This window comes from Oncorhynchus masou, chromosome 31, assembly GCF_036934945.1.
Source record: "Oncorhynchus masou masou isolate Uvic2021 chromosome 31, UVic_Omas_1.1, whole genome shotgun sequence".
NCBI classification, from domain to species: Eukaryota; Metazoa; Chordata; class Actinopteri; order Salmoniformes; family Salmonidae; genus Oncorhynchus; species Oncorhynchus masou.
In genome coordinates, this window is record NC_088242.1 from 45,929,002 (window position 1) to 45,953,111 (window position 24,110).

The window sequence follows — 24,110 nt, forward strand, 5'->3', positions numbered from 1 at the left end:
CTGTGCACTCAAGAGTTTTGGCACACAGTTTGCGACTAACCTGTGCCAAAAGTTTAGCAGTTAAAAACAAAAATCTGCAAGCAAGCACGAAGGGAATGACATGAGCTCTGGTGGACAGGACATTTTCTTTTGACCAATCAGGTGAGGTGTTGACATTTTTGAACGTGCTTTCATGTTTTACTCGTGTTCGTTGAGGAGATGCGGTGTATGTTTTGGTTATACAAAGCTGTTTTAAATCATAATATTCAATCAATTATCAGGTGTAAACGTGTATTTTTCTTCTCTATGCTCATGATCTATTTCCCTGCGCGCAAATGACAGATGAGCGTGTATTAATCCTGCTGTCGGACTGACTCATTGCTGCCAGCATTTAACAGTTACAGTAGGTCAAACAACCCCCTAATATGAACGAGTCACTCAGAAAAATGAATCAGGACTCTCGAGTCAGAAAAAAAGAGTCGTTCAAAAAGAACGAATCGTTAGCGAACTGCACATCACTACAGAGAACCACCGAGAGGACAGCTATGGACTGAAAACCATCGAAAGGGGCAATACACCGACTGGAAATGTTCAAGTACGTCGCAATATGTATGTATGACATTGTGTTGGGATTTTAAACAATGTAATCGTTGTCTTTATTATCGCAAAATTCAAGAAAATACAATTCCTTCCAATTGATGCGGGTAGCTACCAGTAAGTAGCTAGCCTAGTTAACGTTAGCCAAGCGTCGCCCCGTGTGGCTATAGCGACTCGAGACCGGGCATGTTTGACAGCTGACAGTTTGGTTTTGACAGTTCGTTTTGGCGTACTATCTTGTGACTAATGACAGCAAACTAAATGACAATGCTCTACTTTATTTGTTATAGATGGATAGATTTGTGAAGTATTATTTTTCCACATGCCAGATGGCCTTGAAATGGGCTTGTCATGTCAGTGTTTTTTCTGGCAGCAGAAGTTCTTCACGTTAAGGATTCCTGTTAGAGATGATGATGATGCAAGAATGAGACCATGATGTAGCTAGCTAACGCGTTACCTTCAGTACGATCCAGTATATTATTCTTTTACTATTCTTCTGCACCACATTTTGTGATATCATTTTTGCCAGAGAGGAGAATTTCTCCTTTTCCCACTAAATAATTCAGTGGTAATAGAAAACGTGTCAGGCACTGCATGCATCTTCCTGTCATGTGGGCTTAATATTATAATGCGTAGTGGCCTTCAAGTACAAGCTACATTACCTCTTTCTCTCCTCTCCAACTCCCTTCTCTCAGTCCTAGGGTTGCAAAGGTTCAGAAGCTTTATGGTAAATTCTGGAAATTTTCCATGGGAAGTTAAGCCCTGGAATTTGGGGAATTGTGCATACATTCGTCAAAAAAGTTAGCTTATAACAGTGAACCTTTTTTGTGGTATACATATAAGGAAATTCTAGGTCTTGTGGCATATTTTGGTTAAACTATCCCCAATTCCAATGGAATTGCTACCCTCTGCATGCACAGTGAATTCTTCCATCACGTGCAGTGCACTCATCCATCATATGTACAGCTGATTCTCAATATCTTGCACACTAAGGAGATGCTATTGAGCTCACGCTACTACACTGTCTGAGCCAAGGACTACATGCTTTCCGGTAAGTTTTGCTGGTAATACTGGGAGTGGTGAATATATTTTATGACATAATGTTTTGTTAATTAGTAAATAGTAGCCTACAGCAAGTGTGTTTAAATAATTTCTAACTTAACCATTTCTGCTAGTTAGTTTTTGCTACCATGTGGGTTTTAGCTTGCTTGAGCCTGCTAACTGAGGAGTGTTAATTCAGCAGTTTCCATACATGTTTCATTTTAAAACATTTATCTTACAAAGGAGTTGTTTAATCTAACTGCTTAACTATTTATCTGTACATGGAATTTTGTTAGTTTTTTTTTACTCATTTGTTTTCTCATCTTTACAGGAAAATGCCACGGGCACTATCTAATGTGTGGAGACATTTAACTGCAGCTCATGTAGAAGGAAAAGCTGTGTACATTTGCAAAAACTGTACCAATTCTTATGTGAAGAATGCAACAAAGAGTTCCTCTACTTCTATTCGAGGTGAAAATTATGAATCAGACACCTTATCGATAGCAACAGCACATGGTCCTCCTGAAATCAGAAGTGTTTTTGACTCAATGGAGGAACGTAGTCAGAGAAATACTGATGAATGTCTTGCTCAAGCTGTGTATGCAACTGGTTCACCTCTGATGCTCACAGGGAATGTGTATTGGAAGAGATTTCTTAATGTTCTTCGCCCAGCATACACCCCTCCAACCAGACATGCTTTATCTACTCATTTGCTGGATGCAGAGTTCAAGTGAAGGTCAAGAAAATCATAGAGAAAGCATTGCAATCATCTCTGATGGTGATCGAATGTTTGTGGGCAAGGAATAATTAACTACATCCATCCCTCAACCAGTATTCTACAAGAGCACAGAAGCACCGGTTTCTACATTGCAGATGAGCTAAAGGCAGTCATCAATTGACCTTGACCTTGAACCACAGAAGTTTTTGTACTGGCGACAGACAATGCTGCGAACTTGAAGGCTGCTTGGTCTGAAGTGGAGGAGTCCTACCCTCACATCACACCCATTGGCTGTGCTGCTCATGCATTGAATCTGCTCCTCAAGGACATTATGGCACTGAAAATAAGAGAGCCAAGGAATTGGTTTGGTATGTGAAGGGTCAAGCGTCATGTCTGGAGGAATCCTGGCACCATCATGCTGTGGGGATGTTTTTCTGTGGCAGGGACTGGGAGATTAGTCAGGATTGAGGGAAAGATGAATGGAGCAAAGTACAGAGATCCTTGATGAAAACCTGCTGCAGAGCGCACTCAGGACTTCAGACTGGGATGAAGGTTCACCTTCCAACAGGACAATTACCCTAAGTACACAGCCAAGACAACGCAGGAGTAGCTTTGGGACAAGTCTCTGAATGTCCTTGAGTGGCACAGCCAGAGCCCAGACTTGAACCCAATCGAACATATCTGGAGAGACACGAAAGTAGCTGGGTAGCGACATTCCCCATCCAACCTGACAGCTTGAGAGGATCTGCAGAGAAGAATGGCGAGAAACTCCCTAAATACAGATGTGCTTCAAGAAAGTACTTCAAGAAAGTACTGTCTTCACTTGTAGCCTGTGAGAAAGACCTGATCACATGATGGAGAGCCATGTGAGTGAGAGGCGCTTCGGAGCACGCAGCACTTAGGAAGAATGGAACAACCGGCCGCTGGCCGCAAAAGGCATAGCTTTTTTTTTAGGGTGCATTACGACCACACACAGGGGATGCCGCCTGGAAATTCCAGTCATTATTAAGTGCTTGTCAAATTGTGAATGAGAGACTGATGAAGTGTTTACATACAGCCTGTGCAAAAAAACTAAGCAGAGCTCATGCCTTTCAAATCATGATTACTCGCATCATACAGCCTTAAATTCTAAACATATAGCCCAACGTTTGTGGAACAACTAAAGTTACATAACTCTAAATGAAGCATATAGGAGTACCTATTTCTTTGTTAACCGCTCAACACAGAATAGCCGCATGTGCGCACTCCCTCAAATCATTTGGAGAAAATATCCTTTCTTTTTTATTCATCTTTGTTCAATTGTATTCTACATTATAAAATAATGCCACAGAATTCTAACCAAATCTTGTCTGCTAAATGAACTAGTGTAGCCCACGGCCATATGACATAGCCAGATCAGGACCTTAAATAAGGACAACTCAGAGTATGCTATTCTGTTCTTCTGAAATAGACTACATTTTCTTCATTAATGTTTCTTTAGACCTGTCTAAAATAAACAATGGATTTATTGTGAAGGTGTAGGCTATATTACATGGATTTATTAGACTTGATTTCCAAAGGTCTGCATCAGTAGGTTGTGTGGAAGCCAGGAGATGCTAGATGTGTTTGTAAGTTACCGTGAGACCGACGGTTATTTACTTGATAATCACCGGCTGACGAAATTTCATGACCGCCACAGTCCTACTCCTGGCCACACTTCTTCTTTTTTTTTACCTCCAGGGAAATTAGAATGTCTCGTTTTATACTTCAACCTATTTCCATTTTTTTACATTTGAATCTAGAGTTATCTGGAACTTAATACTGCAACAGCAGTTGACACAGCAGATCTCTATGTATAGGCTAACACATCGCTTTTTAATTTCTGTTTCCTCTTTCCAGGAATCTCAAATATGCGTTGTACATCCCTTTTTTCTGTGCTCGGGGAAATTAATACAGTTATTTTAATAATCGACCCTGTTTGAGGCTACGGACTCAGACATGCCCTTTGATTAGTTCCCAGAAATCATTGATCTACAGATTTCTGCGTCCTGATGGGACCTGATGCTACAGCCCAGGAGTTGATGTCGGTCTTATTAGGCGATAGGCTAACACTTGCAGTCCTGGGAGTCCAACACGAACTGGCCTGGAAAGTTCAAGAGCTAGGAAACCTGCGGAAGAGCCAACTACTGTGGCTTTGGCATACAGTGCATAATAAATTATTACTAGATAAGAGTTGAAATTGCTGAGTTGAAAATCATTCCAGTGTGTTTTGTGACCATACAGAAGAGAGGGCTCGAGAGAGGATGAGCGGGGGCACACATCCATTACGCATAAACACACCCTATGGCACTCGGCTGCAACTGTACAAAAATAGCTTGAGAGGATGTTGAGAAGGTATTGATTGGAGAGGACAGAGCAGGGTACTTCAGGTCATTATGTTCATTATGTTTCTAATGAAGAATGTCCTGTGTCACTGATGGATGCCCTGTGTACTCTACTGTGGTCCTATTCCTTTTTGGAAACATGTCTAATGTACCATATTTACTCTGGTGGTTGTTCGTCTATATGAAGATGATGTATTTCCACTCAACTTTTTCAACCCAACAGTGCTACTGATAAATGTAGTTGTTTGTACAGTGCTTCTGTTTGGGGTTTTAGGCTGGGTTTCTGTACAGCACTTTGAGATATCAGCTGATGTAAGAAGGGCTATATAAATACATTTTATTTGTGTAATATAAATTGTTTCTGTTGATTTTTCCAGATCTAAATGTATATCATGAACACAGATATGATTCCAAAATTCACCTCGAAAGACGAGGAGATTGACTTCTGGAAGACTCTTTCCCTCAAGTACCAGAAAAAGTAAGATATGCACAAATCATGCCTTTTTATGGTACATTAATGCTATATCTAAGATCATCAGGCTTCTTTTACTTGAACTCACCAGAAACTCAAAGTATGACAGTATGTTGGAATCCTGTGGTTTCACTGTGTGCATGGTAACCGAGCAGCACTATTTTATATATATATATATGTATATATATATGTATACATATACATATACCTATCTGTACTTTAAAATCCTGAGTACTTCTGAAAGGAAATTCCCCAGCCAGACTTGTTACATTGACCTCCTAGCCGAGCTCTTTCGTTTTTAAGAGCATTAATGAATGACAGATACAGTTTAACCTGTGAAAGTCCTTTATGTAAGACCATGTTAGGAATGTCCTTCAATACTCCTTTATACTTCCAAAGGGACAGATCTGGTTTCACATTATAAAGTTTCTTAAGGCCTCCCGAGTGGCGCAGCGATTTCAGGCACTGCATCGCAGTGCTTGAGGCGGCACGACAGACCCGGGTTCTATCCCAGGCTGTGTCACAACCGGCCGTGAACGGGAGTCCCATAGGGCGGAGCACAATTGGCCCAATGTCGTCCTGGTTAGGGGAGGGTTTGGCCGGGGGACTTTACTTGGCTCTAGCAACTCCTTGTGGTGGGCTGAGCACCTGCCAGCTGATTTCGGTCATCAGTTGAACAGTGTTTTCTCCGACACTTTGGTGCAGCTGGCTTCCGGGTTAAGCAGGCAGGTGTTAAGAAGCGCGGTTTGACGGGTCATGTTTCGGAGGACGTATTACTTGACCTTCGCCTCTCCCTAGCCTGTTGGGGAGTTGCAGCAATGAGACAAGATCGCTATTGGATATGATGAAATTGGGTGGAGAAATGGGGTAAAATACAAAAAAATATACCTGAAGTCTACACTGAATGGGATTATTTAATAGCGGTCTTAGATTTATGTTTTCTTTTCCCATCTGTGCAAGACTGGCAGTGGGCGACAGACGTGACTCTATTTCTCTCAATGAACATCGTCATCGCACAGCACGGGCGCACTGCTATTTTGATACAAAAGACTACTGATAAGATTGCAGTGGACAACAGATACACCCAGCGCTAGGGGAAACTACACTCTGTTATATGAGGCTCTATGGACATTTACACCCAATGGGAATCAAAGCCACTCCCCTTTGTATCGCTCAATAAATGTGTGTTTTAAGATTGTCATGAATTTGGTAGTGAAGCAGCTCCTTAATATCAACAATGGATGCTCTTGCTTGAGGATTCCCCTAAACACTGTTGCAAAAATAGTTTGCCAATAAAAGGATGCTTGGGTTCCCTGACAGCTCAGGGATATCTGAAAGGGACATTCACTTCTTGGGCAAAACAAGCAGTTCAAAGACCGCCGAGGGTGCTGATGCTGCGTTTGGAACTAACCACAGATGGAGGAAGTGGTGACCTGCTGGGGTTTTAAAGTTAAAGAGCCCACTTGGCTTTCCCCTTCAAAACACCACTGCCCCCAGGGTAGCAACACAGGACAGACAGCCCATAGCAGGAAGGTAGGTGCTGTTTCCAGGCCCCCCTTCCACCATGTCCCACCGGTCACATGCCTGTAGCGTGCAATGCCGATGGCCCCTGGACACATTTTTAGAGCAGCTGTGTGTCCATGGCTTTAGCGGGCGGCAGACACTTACTTACATAACCCCATTCAACCCAACCCCCACCCTGAAACGCTACCCTGTCCTGGCCACATGCCCACAGTAAACAACCCAACCTTTTGGTTATTTATATAATATCTACTTTTGCTCTGGGTAGCAGACAGACAGTCTGTTGCCGTTTTGGAGAGGCCAGGGTGGACAAGTGATGCAATGTGGTGTTAGGAAAGTCAGAGGGTTCTTTGATTGGCTGGATCACAATCAAGCGTAACCGTGCAAATCCTGTGTGGGCTTTGTGAAGCGGCCAGGATCGGCGCTTTCAATTTCCACTGTTTAAATGGCCTGAAGACAGTGTATGTTTAAGTACCTACTGTATGTCATGTAGGATTTTCATGTTATTAGATAAACAAAGAAGATTGGTCATCTATGGGTTGCTAGTTCCTGTTACTGTCTACAAAACAGGATACGCTTTGACTTTAAGAAGTCTTGTAGATCGTAGATACCATTCATCGTAGAAGGCAGTAACATGATTTTGTGATTTCTATTTTTAAAGATATGCTCCGAAACTTTGATGAATACTGAGTATGTTTTAAACCTCCCACTATGAGCAGAATTACTGTCTTACTGCAATTAGCCTAGCCACAAAATCCCTAGTTTGAAAGCGACTGTTTCTCTGGAAGCTGTGCTGCGCCATTTTCCCCTATGTGGTCCAGCCTCCTAGCAATTTGAGTTCAACCAATGAGCTTCAGCCCCTCACCATATGAGTGACAGCTAGCAAAAGTCACATCATGCACCCACAGCAGAGCGAGAGGGCAATGATGTGGTGCACATAGCTGCACATGTGTGACGTTGTACTCAATTTTCGGGGACCACTTTTGGCTCGTGAGCTCTACTTTCAGAACTACTGGTTAAAAAGTATACAAAAGTACAGGAGAGTTTCTTTAAGTCTTATATACTTAACCTGGGTACTTTTATTTCATAGTAAAAACCAAATAAATACTAATGGACTGTTGTACTAACCATGTCCTCTGGTGGCATCTGCCCTGTCAGTTGCCAGGAGGCCCAGGAGGAGCTGCTGGAGTTTCAGGAGGGCAGCAGAGAGCTGGAGGCAGAGCTGGAGACCCAGCTGGGCCAGGCCGAGCACCGCACGAGAGTCCTGCAGTCTGAAAATAGCAGGCTCAAGAAAGAGGTGGACTCACTCAAGGTACACAAGAGGGACACCATACACTAGATCGGCTCAAGTAAAAAAAAATACGTGTTGTTATTGGAATGTGAGTTTACTGCATGAATTGACAAGAAAATATTTTAGAGGCGCTTTTAGCATTCATGCTCCTATTTTGACAACCCAAGAAACACTCCATACCCTTGACATAATAAACTATTGATGACTATTTGAAGCTGCCTTATATCATCATGGCTTGTTTTTTATTGCGGTCTCCAGGGTTGAGGCACGTTTCGTTAGCATGTGTCTGTCAGTATTCCAACCTAATAGAAGTTCTTAATGACGTATCAGGCATGTTCAACAGTAAAGGAGACTGGGTTCTTAGACAGAAATGGTATCATTCAGGCAGACAAGGAACTCTCTTTCCCAATCTTGCTCTGATAACTACTATGGGGAATCGGCACCTGTGTTTTACTGCCCCTCGACATCCTGTTATATCCAGCTGTGGTTAATTTGCATGAAACTCATCATTCTCATACACAATGCATCAGCAGCACATTCATTCTCATGCCGTAATTAGCGCTGGGATGAGTGTGGCTCCCTTGTCCATGTTCACATTACGACTCAAGCCATGCGAGTCACCCCACCGGTGATGGTGAGATTGTCTTCTGTTCTGCTTTTTTTTCAACTGTTTGGTGGTTATTCCAGGCAATAAACAATTATTGCTTTCAAGCGTTTGTTTATGGAAAATACCACAGCAATGACTGGTTTTCTCATTCTAATGTCTGAGACCGTGTCTGTCACCTTGAGTAACGCCTAGTTATGAGCTACTTGACGTAGGCTAGCATGTATGTGCTGATGAGTATGTAGTTAATGTAAAATGGCATTTCAGGACAAAGCAGGATTTGTCTGGCCCAGGTTAGTGGTTAATTGATTCAGACGTGACATATCCAGAAGATATAGGTCAGAAAGACTGGCAGACCCAGACAAATTTTTGAGCTGAGCTCCAGGAGAAGATAGGGTCACATCATCATCCCATACCCTGAGAACGCTGGAGTAAACGGATCATAACGGAGTGCTCTGTAAAATAGATGACAGAATGTAGGTTACCATGGTGGTTCCCTCCACTTGTTTGGGTATGCGTGTGACTGCGAGGTCTTAGGAAAAATGAAGCTTTAATGTCCTATTTAAAATGGTCCCCCCCTTTTCTCTCTCCCTCCCCCAGGAAAAACTAGAGCAGCAGTATGCCCAGAGCTACAAACAGATCAACATGCTGGAGGATGACCTGGGACAGACCCGAGGCATAAAGGAGCAGCTCCACAAATACGTGCGGGAGCTAGAGCAGTCCAACGACGACCTAGAAAGAGCCAAGAGGTCAGCAAAGAGACCAGACCACTAAACAGTATCTGACAGATACTGGATACAGCATTAGAAGAGGAGCTGTAGAAGTCGTCATAACCTGATATTTACTGTATACTTCAGGATGTTTTGTTTTGGATGAAAAAGGCAATAGAACTACTACCAGTAGTACTAATTTAACAGTTGATGCAAAATTATTCATCCTCTTTCAGAACACAAACTCATACATTAACCCCATGCAGAGAGGTGCTGATGAATGCTGGAGGCTGAGATGCTTGTTGCATGTTTTCTAATTAATTCCCCACTGTTCTCTTCATTGAGAGTAATTAGATGACTGATAGAAAATCCCCATTCCAATTAAAATATGCCTCTGGCCCAAATGGGTCTGATTGCTGTAAATTCCCCGACCAGTTTATTAGGTACACCACCACATTTACGAAATTGGATCGCTCCTACAGACAGTGAGTCACGTGGCCGTGGCTTGCTATATAAAGCAGGCAGACGGTCATCAAGGCATTCGGTTACTGTTTGATTGAACGTTAGAATGGGCAAACGAGTGACCTAAGCAACTGAGCGTGCTATGATCGTCAGTGCCAGGCTCGCCGGATCCAGTATCTCAGAAACGGCCACCCTCCTGGGCATTTCACGCACTACATTGTCTACGGTTTACCGAGAAACAACCAGTCTGCGGCAGTCCTGTGGGCAAAAGGAGCTTGTTAATGAGAGTAGTGTTGTCACGATACCAACATTTTACTAACGATACCAGGCCAAGTATTACAATGCAAAGTAATTTCGTAATACCACAGGGTGAAAATTCAATGGCCCTGTGTCCTGTTCGACAATTGTTCCCGTTTTCTAAACGTTATGTGCATGTGCTACACAAAAAAACCTGTCACTGATATTCACACTTCTACTCAATACAACACATATAGCATTTCACTTCACACTGTATAATTCAATACGGCATAGAATGGCATGGACCCATGCCAAATCCTTTTAGTTTCCTGAGCTTCACAACCGTCTTGGTGTGTTTGGACCATTCTAGTTTGTTGGTGATGTAGACACCAAGGAACTTGACGCTCTCAACCTGAATGGGGGCGTTCTCGGTCCTCCTTTCCCTGTAGTCCACAATCATCTCCTTAGTCTTGATTACATTGAGAGATAGGATGTTATTCTGGCACCACCCGGCCAAGTCTCTGACCTCCTCCCTAAAGGCTGTCTCGTCGTTGTCGGTGATCAGACCTACCATTTTTGTGTCGTCTGCAAACTTAATGTTGGAGTTGTGCCTGGCAGTCGTAAGGTGAACAGGGAGTACAGGAGAGGACTGAGCACGCACCTCTGAGGGGCTCCAGTGTTGAGGATCAGCGTGGCAGATGTGTTGCTACCTACCCTCACCACCTAATGATCTGCATGTCATTGTGGCAATAAGTGGAAAACGCTGCATGAAATCTTCTTTACTCTTCAGTTGGAACACACACACTCCCTTCCTTACACACTCTCTCTCTTATAAACACACACACACCACTCTTTGATAAAGTTTAGGCTTACATTAGGCCTATATGAATCCTTTGAAACACGTCTCATGAGTAGCAGACCCTTTTCCTTTCTTCCAGTGCCAATCAAATTTGCCTAGACCTACTGTCAAGTTACCAGGTTGTTTGCTAGCTAGGTAAAATGACTGATTTAATGTTGTTCTTTATCAAACCAGTAATTATCACCCCAGGATTGGTTTTAAAATGATATCACGCAGGAAGAAAAAAAAAGGTAGCTCCGGTTGTATGGCTCATATTTCTTAAATAATTTGAACTAGGGAAGAGCTGTTTTCTTTGATGTAAAGCTGCCAGCATGCCTGTTGAAAAGCTGTTTTTCCTCTCCGGCACTGCTGCATGACAGTGAACTTGCAAGGCTGACACAGACTGGTTATATCTGGGATGAAATGATATACAATGTATCAACTTTGCTTGCTCCAATGTATGAAATGCAGAAATGTAACAACAGTAGACTGGTCAGTATCTGAATCCCTGCTTTCCTTCACAGATACATGATATTTTTAAAACCTGATGGAGGAATAGACTAGCAGGAAGAATAGGCTGGAGAGAAGCTAGTGAGGGCTGGAAGGGGAAGGGGCTGGCTGATTACAGCTGCCACACGTGATACGCGCATGAAAGTGACATTATTGAACTGGCGAATGCTAGTTGCTGTTGCTTAAAGTTTTACTGAATTTATAAGCAAAGTGTCAGTATCATATGAAATGGTATTATAAAATGTTGGTATCATAAGTATCGTGACTTTTTTGGTACTGTGATGTTGTACAGCGTTATGTGGTATTGTGATTAGCTTGATGAGGACATAAAATGTTTAATAAATATATATTTTAGAATAAGGCTATAACGTAACAATGTGGAAAAAGTCTAGGGGGCTGAATACATTCCGAATGCACTGTATATGCTCCCAACAATTTAACCTAACAACTTTTAGCAACTCAGTGCCATACATCATGAACGCTTGAACCAGGGTATGTAGACAATCAGTGCAACCAATGAACATAGCATAGGTCATTCTAATTAGAGTTAATAAGGGATTAAAAAGTTTAACTGTTTAAAAAAAAAAATAGTTTACAGCATGTTGAATATATGGGACTATTTACATCATATTTCAAAATGATTCATTATTGTATGATACATTGTATGAGTCATTGTTTCATTTCATTTTTGTTTCATTGATTTCATTTCATGTAATCTTTTGGTTCAAACAATGCTTATTAAGCATCATCGACATGGAATGGAATATGACATGTTCAAGCTGGTAAGCTGTGGAAAGAATATGTCCTTTTAGCAAACATGTTAATTGAAATGTTAATTTAGCACTGACCTCTGTTAACCAAGAACAAAAATCATCCATAATTTAGTCAGAGGCTCGAATTATGTTTGCGCAGTTTGTCCACAAGAGATTAATTTAGCACTAAATAACAGTAATGCATCACGGTGAAACACGGGTATCAGTGTATGTTTCAGCATGTGCCTTTGTGTGCAGAAGCAAAGAGTCCACTGAACAGTGGTTTCCTTTGAATTAAATTATGTATTTATTTCTGCAGGGCTACAATTGTGTCCCTGGAGGACTTTGAGCAGCGTCTGAACCAGGCTATCGAGAGGAACGCCTTCCTGGAGAGCGAGCTGGATGAGAAGGAATTTGTCCTGGTCTCAGTGCAGAGATTGAAAGACGAGGCCAGAGGTGCTTATTGATCTGTTTTGACTCATTAGAAAATTAGCTGTTCCCTTTTTCTCTTTCATCTTCTCAGTGATATGTGTGAAATGAATAGAACCCATGTACTCACAGCATTAGCATTGCTTACAGCCACAAATTATTGTTGGGAGAGACTATCACACCATTAACCTCAATCTGATTGTCTGGTCTGACTTAGCCTTAAATAGTCTGTCTCTCTGCTTGTCTGTCAGATCTGCGTCAGGAGCTTGCTGTCCGAGAGCGAAATACGGACGTAACCAGGATGACGGCGCCCACCCAGCAGGACAACGACAAGATGGATTACTCTGTCCAGGCCTCCCTGTCTCTCCCTGCAACGCCGCTCGCGGAGAGTCTGGACAATGCCTTCGCCAACCCCACAGGTACCCTTTTTGCTCTGACCTCAACACTGTCTCCTTTTTTATGCGAAGTATACTGTATGTCAATGACTGTTCTATTGGTGAACGTACAATCACTGGATAACAAAATGGACGAGCTCCGTTCGAGACTATCCTATAAATGGGACCTGAAGAACTATAATATCCACGTTTCTCGGAGTTGTGGCTGAACAAGGACATGGATAAGATACACTATACAGTGGGGCAAAAAGTATTTAGTCAGCCACCAATTGTGCAAGTTCTCCCACTTAAAGATGAGAGGCTTGTAATTTTCATCATAGATACACTTCAACTATGACAGACAAAATGAGGGGGAAAAAATCCAGAAAATCACATTGTAAGATTTTTTTATTGAATTTATTTACAAATTATGGTGGAGAATAAGTATTTGGTCAATAACAAAACTTTCTTGATACTTTGTTATATACCCTTTGTTGGCAATGACAGAGGTCAAACGTTTTCTGTAAGTCTTTACAAAGTTTTCACACACTGTTGCTGGTATTTTGGCCCATTCCTCCATACAGATCTCTAGAGCAGTGATGTTTTGGGGCTGTTGCTGGGCAACACGGACTTTCAACTCCCTCCAAAGATTTTCTATGGGGTTGAGATCTGGAGACTGGCTAGACCACTCCAGGACCTTGAAATGCTTCTTACGAAGCCACTCATTCGTTGCCAGGGCGGTGTGTTTGGGATCATTGTCATGCTGAAAGACCCAGCCACGTTTCATCTTCAATGCCCTTGCTGATGGAAGGAGGTTTTGACTCAAAATCTCACGATACATGACCCCATTCATTCTTTCCTTTACACGGATCAGTTGTCCTGGTCCCTTTGCAGAAAAACAGCCCCAAAGCATGTTTCCACCCCCATGCTTCACAGTAGGTATGGTGTTCTTTGGATGCAACTCAGCATTCTTTGTCCTCCAAGCATGACAAGTTGAGTTTTTACCAAAAAGTTATATTTTGGTTTCATCTGACCATATGACATTCTCCCAATCTTCTTCTGGATCATCCAAATGCTCTCTAGCAAACTTCAGACGGGCCTGGACATGTACTGGCTTAAGCAGGGGGACACGTCTGGCAATGCAGGATTTGAGTCCCTGGCGGCATAGTGTGTTACTTATGGTAGGCTTTGTTACTTTGGTCCCAGCTCTCTGCAGGTCATTCACTAGGTCCCCCCGTGTGGTTCTGGGATTTTTGCTCACCGTTCTTGTGATCATTTGGACCCCACTGGGTGAGATCTTGCGTGGAGCCCCAGATCGAGGGAGATTATCAGTGGTCTTGTATGTCTTCCATTTCCTAATTATTGCTCCCACAGTTGATTTCTTCAAACCAAGCTGCTTACCTATTGCAGATTCAGTCTTCCCAGCCTGGTGCAGGTCTACAATTTTGTTTCAAGTGTCCTTTGACAGCTCTTTGGCCTTGGCCATAGTGGAGTTTGTAGTGTGACTGTTTGATGTTGTGGACAGGTGTCTTTTATACCGATAACAAGTTCAAACGGGTGCCATTAATACAGGTAACGAGTGGAGGACAGTGTAGCCTCTTAAAGAAGAAGTCTGTGAGAGCCAGAAATCTTGCTTGTTTGTAGGTGACCAAATACTTATTTTCCACCATAATTTGCAAATAAATTCATTAAAAATCATACAATGTGATTTTCTGGATTTTTTTTTTTTTTTTTTTTTTTTTCATTTTGTCTGTCATAGTTGAAGTGTACCTATGATGACAATTACAGGCCTCGTCTTTTTAAGTGGGAGAACTTGCACAATTGATGGCTGACTAAATACTTTTTTGCCCCACTGTATATACAACAGTATGTGGAAACTCATTCCAATTAGAGGATTCGGCTATTTCAGTACACCCGTTGCTGACAGGTGTATAAAATTGAGCACACATCAATGCAATCTCCATAGACCAACATTGGCAGTAGAATGCCTTACTGAAGAGCTCAGTGATTTTGAACGTGGCACCGTCAAGGGATCCCACCTTTCCAACAAGTCAGTTAGGCGTCCCCACAGTGACCGTACGTATATATTCCAACCAGAATCCATGATTTATAGGCAACATCTGCAATGAGCTAAAGGCTAAAGCTGCTGCTTTCAAGGAGAATGACACTTCTAAGAAATTCTGCTATGTCCTTTGAAGAACCATCAAACAGGCAAAGCGTCAGTACAGGACTAAGATCGAATCATACCACACCGGCTCTGACGCTTGTCGGATGTGGCAGGGCTTGCGAACTATCACGGATTACAAAGGGAAACCCTGCCGCCAACTGCCCAGTGACGCAAGCTAAATGCCTTCTATGCTTGCTTCGAAGCAAGCAACACTGAACCATGCATGAAAGCACCAGCTTTTTCGGACGACTGTATGATCACGCTCTCCCTAGCCGATGTGAGTAAGTCCTTTAAACGTTTTGACATTCAGGCGGATTTACCAACATACATACTCAGAGCATGCACTGACTAGCTGGCAAGTATCTTCACTGACATTTTCAACCTCTCCCTGACCCTGTCTGTAATACCTACATGTTTCATGCAGACCAACATAGTCCCTGTGCCCAAGAACTCCAAGGTAGCCCGTCTAAATGACTATTGCCCGTAGGAGTCGCATCCATATGAAATGCTTTGAAAGGCTGGTCATGGCTCTCATCAACACCATCATCCCAGACACCCTGGACCCACTCCAGTTCGCATACCACCCCAACGCAATCTCTATTGCACCCTACACTGCCCTTTCCCACCTGGACAAGAGGAACACCTCTGCTGATCATTGACTATAGCTCAGCGTTCAACACCATAGTACCCTCCAAGCTCATCACTAAGCTAATTACCTGAATACCTGCCTGATAAGTTTCCCGACGACACAACGGTGGGAGGCCTGATCACCGAAGACAGTTGGGCAGCCTATAGGGAGGAGATCAGAGATCCCAGGACAACAACCTCTTCCTCAACGTCAGCAACATAAAGGAGCTGATCGTGGGCTACTGATCGCTGGAGAAATGGGAGGAAGGAATGTACATGAATAATGGTCTGCATGCCATTGTGGCAGTCAGGGGAAAACGCTGCATGAAACCTTCTTTACTTTTCAGTTAACACCAGCGCACACACTCTCCTTCCCTTACACACACACACACACTCCGTCTCTCTCATAAACACACACACACACACCACTCTCTCTCTCTTCCAGGATGCTGGCCTTCTAGGCAGATTTCTTCTGTCCAGTGTCTGTGTTCTTTTGCCCATCTACTTTTTATTGGCCAGTCTGAGATGTGGCTTTTTCTTTGCAACTCTGCCTAGAAGGCCAGCATCCCGGAGTCGCATCTTCACTGGTGACGTTGAGACTGGTGTTTTGTGGGTACTATTTAATGAAGCTGCCAGTTGAGGACTTGAGGCGTCTGTTTCTCAAGCCAGACACTCTAATGTACTTGTCCTCTTGCTCAGTTGTGCACCGGGCCTCCCCTCCTCTTTCTATTCTGGCTAGAGCCAGTTTGCGCTGTTCTGTGAAGGGAGTAGTACACAGCGTTATACGAGATCTTCAGTTTTTTGGCAATTTCTCGCATGGAATAGCCTTCATTTCTCAGAACAAGAATAGACTGACGAGTTTCAGAAGAAAGTTCTTTGTTGCTGGACATTTTGAGCATGTAATCGAACCCACAAATGCTGATGTTCCAGATACTCAACTAGTCTAAAGAAGGCCAGTTTGGTTGCTTCTTTAATCAGAATAAAAAATTTCAGATGTGCTAACATAATTGCAAAAGGGTTTTCTAATGCTCAATTGGCCTTTTAAAATGATAAACTTGGATTAGCTAACACAACGTGCCATTGGAATACAGGAGTGGTGGTTGCTGATAACAGGCCTAACAAATGAAAATATATTTTTGATTTTTGATTCTTCAAAGTAGCCACCCTTTGCCTTGATGATAGCTTGGCATTCTCTCAACCAGCTTCACCTGGAAGTTTTGAAGGAGTTCCCACATATGCTAAGCACTTATTTGCTGCTTTTCCTTCGCTCTGCGGTCCAACTCGTCTCAAACCATCTCCATTGGGTTGAGGTCAGTTGGTTGTGGAGTCCAGGTCATCTGATGCAGCACTCCATCACTCTTCTTCTTGGTCAAATAGCCCTTACACATCCTGGAGGTGTGTTGGGTCATTGTCCTGTTGAAAACAAATTATATTCCCACTAAGCGCAAACCAGATGGGATGGCGTATCGTTGCAGAATGCTTTGGTAGCCATGTTTGTTAAGTGTGCCTTAAATTCTAAATAAATCATTGACAGTGTAACCAGAAAGCACCATCACACCACCTCCATGCTTCACGGTAGGAAACACACCATGCAGAGATCTTCCTTTCACCTACTCTGCGTCTCACAAAGACACGGTGGTTGGAACCAAAAGTCTTACATTTGGACTCATCAGACCAAAGGATAGATTTCCACCGGTCTAATGTCCATTGCTTGTTCTTCTTGGCCCAGGCAACTCTCTTCTTCTTATTGGTGTCCTTTTAGTAGTTGCATCTTTGCAGCAATTCAACCATGAAGGCTTGATTCACGCAGTCTTCTCTGAACAGTTGATGTTCAGATGTGTCTGTTTCTTGAACTCAAGCATTTATTTGGCTGGTAACGCTAATGAACTTATCCTCTGCAGCAGAGGTAACTTTGGGTCTTCCTTTCTTGTGGCAGTCCTCATGAGAGCCCTTGATGGTTTTTGCGACTGCACTTGAAGAAATGTTCCGCATTGACTGACCTTCATGTCCTAAAGTAATGATGGACTGTCATTTCTCTTTGCTTATTTGAGCTGTTCTTGCCATAATATGGACTTGGTATTTTACCAAATAGGACTATATTCTGTATACTACCTGTACCTTGTCACAACACAACTGTTTGGCTCAAACGCATTTAGAAGGAAAGAAATTCCACAAATTAACATTTAAGGCACACCTGTTAATTGAAATGAATTCCAGGTGACTATCTCATGAAGCTGGTTGAGAGAATGCCAAGTGTGCAAAGCTGTCATCAAGGCAAAGGGTAGCTACTTTGAAGAATCTCAAATATAAAATATATTTTGATTTGTTTCACACTTTTTTTTTTTTAGTACATGATTCCATATGTGTTATTTCATAGTTTTGATGTATTTGCTATTATTCTACAATGTAGAAAAAATACAGAAAAAAATTAAGAAAAACCCTTGAATGAGTAGGTGTGGCCAAACTTTTGACTGGTACTATACGACTTGGTACTGGTACCCATATAGCCAAGTTATCGTTAGTCATTGTGTATTTATTATTACGTGTTCTACTTTTAGAATATTTTGCTATTTTCTTTCTCTCTGCATTGTTAGGAAAGGTCCGTAAGTAAGCATTTCACTGTTAGTCTACACTTGTTGTTTACAAAGCATGTGACTAATAAAATGTGATTTTGATTTGTATATTGTATTCATTTTCCAGAGTTCTCCAATGGCCTTGGTAACTCACTGACTCCCTCTGCTAGAATATCAGCCCTCAACATCGTCAGTGACTTGCTACGGAAAGTGGGGGTGAGACATACATTATTCTATTTGCACACATTCGCTATTCACTGTATACTCTGGTACACTGACGGTATCTTATACCATATATCGACCTCTTGCTAATAGTGGAACGTCTCTATCTTTTTGCGTTCTCTACGTCCATCTCAGGCTCTGGAGTCTAAGCTGACAGCCTGCAGGAACTTTGCCAAGGACCAGAAAGCCAGGAACTCTTATGCCATCACGGAAAACGGGAACGTGATCAACGGCAACACAGCCAAGTTCTCCCATATACTCCACGCGACGTCGTCATACTACGACAAAACGTAAGTCGAAGCCAGATTCAACTACACCCTCTCTGACTCTCTCACACACACACACACATTACTCATTTGTGAGGTACAGGAGATTGAAGATATGGTTTTCCGAGAAAGCCACCTTGTAAAGGACAACAACATTTCTTAGATGTCAAATCTTTGTTTTGGTCATAAGCCTAATGCATTAGTCATTTTCTCAATGTATTGTTTGCTGTGTTAAGACCCCTCTGGCTTTACAGTTAGATTTCTCAATGGTGATGTTGATCCATTTGACAGTAGAAATGTGTATTTGAAATGTTTGTTTAGTGTTGGGAGTACATGGAATTGTGTTGACGTTGGAGGAGTTATGGAGGTTGACAAGGTCTCTCAGACCCTTGTGTTTTTCCCCAGTAGGAGAGAGAGGGTCATATTCCCTGCATTAATTCTAGGTAATGATCTTCCTCCTCTCATGATGTGTGGGTCACCTGCATGCTGTTTGATTAACAAGCCTCCCTACTTTTCTCTTATAGCGCTGGGGTAGACTCACTCACTGTGGGGCTAGATATCTGCTCTGGGTGGCGGTACATTTCTCTGCTTCTTAACACTGCTGTACAGTAGATATATCTCCTTCCCATTGAATATATCTGTAGGTCTGCTGGTGTGTTGGTAGCTTTCATGGTCTTTGGATCAATAATCATTTTGGGGGGATATTGATTCTCAGTTTCGTGGTGTGTAGGAGAAAGCATGTACTGTAGTGCAATGGAAAGTTGGTTGTGGTACACTTTTTGAATTGTGTGCTCAATTATTGTCAATTAACTACAAACTACTGGATGTGAACAATACATTTTTGCAGCTGATTCTAAAGTAAAAAGTAACTTTTTCCTGTTCTTATGTAGCCGGTGCTGTCCTTCTGTTTTTCCTTATTGAGGTTGTCTTTCAAGGTATGAATACTATGTCCCCTGTAGAAGTGGTGTGACTGTGTGTAGAGGTTATAGTGCCATGGCGTTGTTTCTACTGTGTGAGGAACTTTAGATATGAGCTTGACTGAGCATGTTGAGCTGGACATGCACACAAGGACACGGTTTGGGTTTCACCACAGGGAGGAGCAGAGAAGTTATAAATATAGCTCTTTACTAAAGAGCACACTCACCACTGTGCCATACTATTCATATTACTAAATAGATAAGAAGGAATCAGATTCCAGATACGGGTGTTTGAAATGGAATACATTAATACACAACACACCTTTTTAGAATGAACTTTTTTTTTAAGGAGTGGGGCAGTCTCACATCTTTCACCCACTCCTTTTGTCATTTTATTTTAGCTCTATTGTAGAGAGATTACAGTGGAAAGATGGGGGAGCCAAAGGGCAGTGGGACGGATTCGAACCCATGCCGACTCTGGAATTAACTTTTTTTATATGGTCAAAACTAGGTTGAACAAATTCCACTAGGTATTAAAAGAGAGGGGAGGGAGCATGTGTATGGTTTTACATTTGACTGGCAATACCTAGGTATTAGGCAAGGCAGATTTTATGTTTGCTATGCTAATATACCTATTTTACCACCCCATAATATGAATCCAGTAAGGTTCATTTTGGAAGTAACAATAAGTGAGATGGTGCCTAACCGTCAGTAGACCAGACTAACCCATGTTGTGTTTGTGTTTACAGCAGGGCGGTGAATGGCCTGGACCCCGGCACACTGACAGCCATCACAGTACCCCCCTCTCCCGCACCCCCTGACCTACTGCCTCTCATTGTGTGACGGTGACAGACAGTCCCCACTGCCAAGCCCCCCCCCCCAACACCTTCCTTCTGCCAATGGACAAGACTGTCTTAACACAGAAAGCATTGTGTTGACTTTCAAATGAGGACATAAAAATGGCCCGCACGATTAAACACTTTTCACATACTGTAATACTGGCCCCTCTTTGCAGTCACTACATATTAACAGGCTGTCTTTGTGTCATTCTGACCCTTCAGTGCTTGTGGGACTATTATAGAGGAAACTGTGAGGGATTCAAATATACATTGAGTGTACAAAACATTAAGAACACTTCCTAATATTCAGTTTTACCCCCTCCCTTTTGCCCTCAGAACAGCCACAATTCGTCAGGGCATGGACGCTACAAGGTGTCGAAAGCGTTACACAGGGATTCTGGCCCATGTTGACTCCAATGCTTCCCAGAGTTGTCAAGTTGGCTCGATGTCCTTTGGGTGGTGGACCATTCTGGATACACACCGGAAACTTTTGAGCGTAAAAAACCCAGCAGGGTTGCAGTTCTTGACACAAACCGGTGCGCCTGGCACCTACTGCCATACCCCATTCAAAGGCACTTAAATCTTGTCTTCCCATTCACTCTCTGAATGGCACACATACAGAACCAATGTGTCACTTTTCTCGAGGCTTAAAAAAAACGTATTTAACCCTTCATCTACACTGATTTGAAGTGGATTTAACAAGTGACATCAATAAGGGATCATAGCTTTCACCTGAATTCACCTGGTCAGTCTGTCGTGGAAGAAGTGGGTGTTCATAATGTTTTGTACACTGTCTATTTTATTTAACTGTTACGATTTGTCAGTGCGTGGCAACTGATACTGTAGCAGGTGAGAGACTATAGATTAGCCAGAGTCAGAAGAAATAAGATGCACATGTCTGTATTACTGTATCTAGCAGCTTTGCCTCAGGCTGTGGAGAGACCCTATCTCCTGCAACTTTCCATCTGTTATTTTCCATTTATGAATGGAAAACTATGGTTAATGACTTGGCAGCTGGCACAGCGGTGTAGATGTGTTTAATAGCCTGGAATGATCGTTCACCACATGGACCTGCTCCTAACAGGCTGACATATTGCCCATCAATAATTGATGGTGGTTTAAATATCCTGTCAACCTTATATGCCTTTCTGACCTTGAGTTTAATTCCAGTAACCATTTGAAGAATCTAATATTTTACAGTTTTGTTTGTGTGTCTGTGTTAAAATTGAATGGAAACCGTAAACATATGTGTTGGCTTAAACATGTTCAGAAGGGATGATGACGGAAATCCTTCTTGTCTTGTTGTGGTGAGTATTCTGGGCTTCCTGCCCTGTTAACCATATGGTGCACAGTATTGGTCATATTGATCACATATTTAAAGTTGTCCACTTGAGTGGTGTTGTCATGGTGTTTTAGACCACTTTTGCCAGATTTTGGGATTTTAACTGAAAGTTTTTCTTAATTTTCAGTGTTATCTTATTGAAGAAGAAAAAAAATGTTTATACAGCGTATTCGGAAAGTATTCAGACCCCTTGACATTTTCCACATTTTGTTACGTTACAGCCTTAATCTAAAAGGGATTCAATTGTTTTTTCCCCCTCATCAATACCCCATAATGACTAAGGAAAAACAGGTTTTTAGAGGTTTAAAAAAAAAAAGAAACATAAAATGAAATCACATTTGCACAAGTATTCAGACCCTTTATTCAGTACTTTGTTGACGCCTTGAATCTTCTTTGGTATGAAGCTACAACCTTGGCACACCTGTATTTGGGGAGTTTCTACCATTCGCTGCAGATCCTCTCAAGCTCTGTCAGGTTGGATGGGAAACGTCGCTGCCCAGCTACTTTCAGGTTTCTCCAGAGATGTTAGATCAGGTTCAAGTACAGGATCTGGCTAGGCCACTCAAGGACATTCAGAGACTTGTTCCAAAGTCACTCCTGCGTTGTCTTGGCTAGGTGCTTAGGGTTGTTGTCCTGTTGTGCTCTGAAGCAGGTTTTCATCAAGGGTCTCTCTGTACTCCATTCATCTTTACCTCAATCCTGAGTAGTCTCCCAGTCCCTGCCGCTGAAAAACAACCTAACAGCATGATGCTTCCACCAACATGCTTCACCGTAGGGATGGTGCGAGGTTTCCTCCAAACATGACACTTGGCATTCAGACCAAAGAGTTCAATCTTGGTTTCATCAGACCAGAGAATCTTGTTTCTCATGGTCTGATAGTCCTTTTGGAAAACCAAGTGGGCTGTCATGTGCCTTTTACTGAGGAGTGTCTTCCGTCTGGCCACTCTACCATAAAGGCCTGATTGGTGGAGTGCTGCAGAGATGGGAGAACCTTCCAGAAGGACAACCATCTCCACAGAGGAACTCTGGAGCTCTGTCACAGTGACCATCAAGGCCCTTCTCCCTCAATTGCTCAGTTTGGCCGGGCAGCCAGCTCTAGGAAGACTCAGTGGTTCCAAACTTCTTCCATTTAAGAGTGATGGCCACTGTGTTCATGGGGACCTTCAATGCTGCAGACTTTTTTGTTATCTTTCCCCAGATCTGTGCCTTGACACAATCCTGTCTCGGAGCTCTACGGAATATTCCTTTGACCTCATGGCTTGGTTTTTGCTCTGACATGCACTGTGGGATCTTTATATAGACAGGTCTGTGCCTTTCCAAATCATGTCCAATCAATTGAATTTTACAACAGGTGAACTCCAATCAAGTTGTAGAAACATCTCAAGGATGATCAATGGAAACAGGATGCACCTGAGCTAAATTGAGTCTCATAGCAGAGTCTGTTACGTTAGTCTATTCTAAAATGTAAGTACTCAATGTGGAAAAAGTCACGGGGTCTGAATACTTTCCGAATGCACTGTGTATCACACAATTGTGTGTTGGCAACCTATATTTGAAGTAAGTAGCACTTCATCCTGTGCAAATATTTTCCCCTTATTTTCACATTTATTTTATCAGTTTTATTCAATTGCAATATTGCCTGTTTGTATGTTTTAATGTACATAGTTTTGTTAATTTATTTCAGATTTATTTCATGGGATGATTTTAGATTCAAATAAACATTTTGATTATACATCAGTCTATTAGTCATATGTCATGATGTATGATCAGATGTCTTCAAATGTTGAGAAAATAAAAAATATATAAAGCTAACTAACTAACTTCAGGGAGTCCACAATCCAAATAACAGAAAATCAATCCTAGCGCCTTATGACGAGCTAAATACAGATTGTATATTGGAGTTTTCCTTTGATCTAGGCCATACCCCATAATGACAAAGCAAAAACAGGTTTTTAGAAATTTTAGCAAATAAAAAAATCTAAACATTTTAAAAACAGAGTGGACTACGTTTAGTAGACTTTACCCGCTATGATTAATTAGTTCCCGTTGGAAACGTCAGGCTCTGGTCTATCTTGCTATGACTACATTAAAATGGGGGAACCCCTCAAAGGCGCTGCCCTATGGCTTGAACCAGGGTCTGCTGCCTCGCCAACACACATGACCGCCCGATTGACAACATACAAGTACAAACAAATTCGATAGCTTGAAATGTTGCCAATGGTGCTAACTGTGGAGTGAGCAAGGTCGAAGGACCCCACT

At 42.3% G+C, this 24,110-nt stretch overlaps 1 protein-coding gene across 5 annotated transcripts; it reads left to right on the top strand.

Moving 5' to 3' along the window:
• The first annotated feature begins 21 nt into the window (after nt 1-21).
• On the top strand, nt 22-23,577 carry LOC135524015 (nuclear distribution protein nudE-like 1-A). 5 transcript variants are annotated; one of them, XM_064951125.1, is made up of 10 exons: nt 488-588; nt 5,076-5,176; nt 7,850-8,003; nt 9,187-9,335; nt 12,415-12,551; nt 12,776-12,943; nt 18,393-18,481; nt 18,623-18,777; nt 19,162-19,196; nt 20,420-20,508. In XM_064951125.1, exons 2-10 carry the CDS (start codon nt 5,082-5,084, stop codon nt 20,428-20,430), a joined length of 993 nt encoding a protein of 330 aa, XP_064807197.1. In that variant the 5' UTR covers nt 488-588; nt 5,076-5,081; the 3' UTR covers nt 20,431-20,508. The 5 variants fall into 5 exon arrangements, with proteins under 5 accessions (XP_064807195.1, XP_064807197.1, XP_064807193.1 ...); XM_064951123.1 differs by lacking the exons at nt 488-588; nt 19,162-19,196 and adding an exon at nt 22-141 and having other exon boundaries at nt 20,420-23,577; XM_064951121.1 differs by lacking the exon at nt 19,162-19,196 and having other exon boundaries at nt 20,420-23,577.
• Nucleotides 23,578-24,110: the final 533 nt, after the last annotated feature.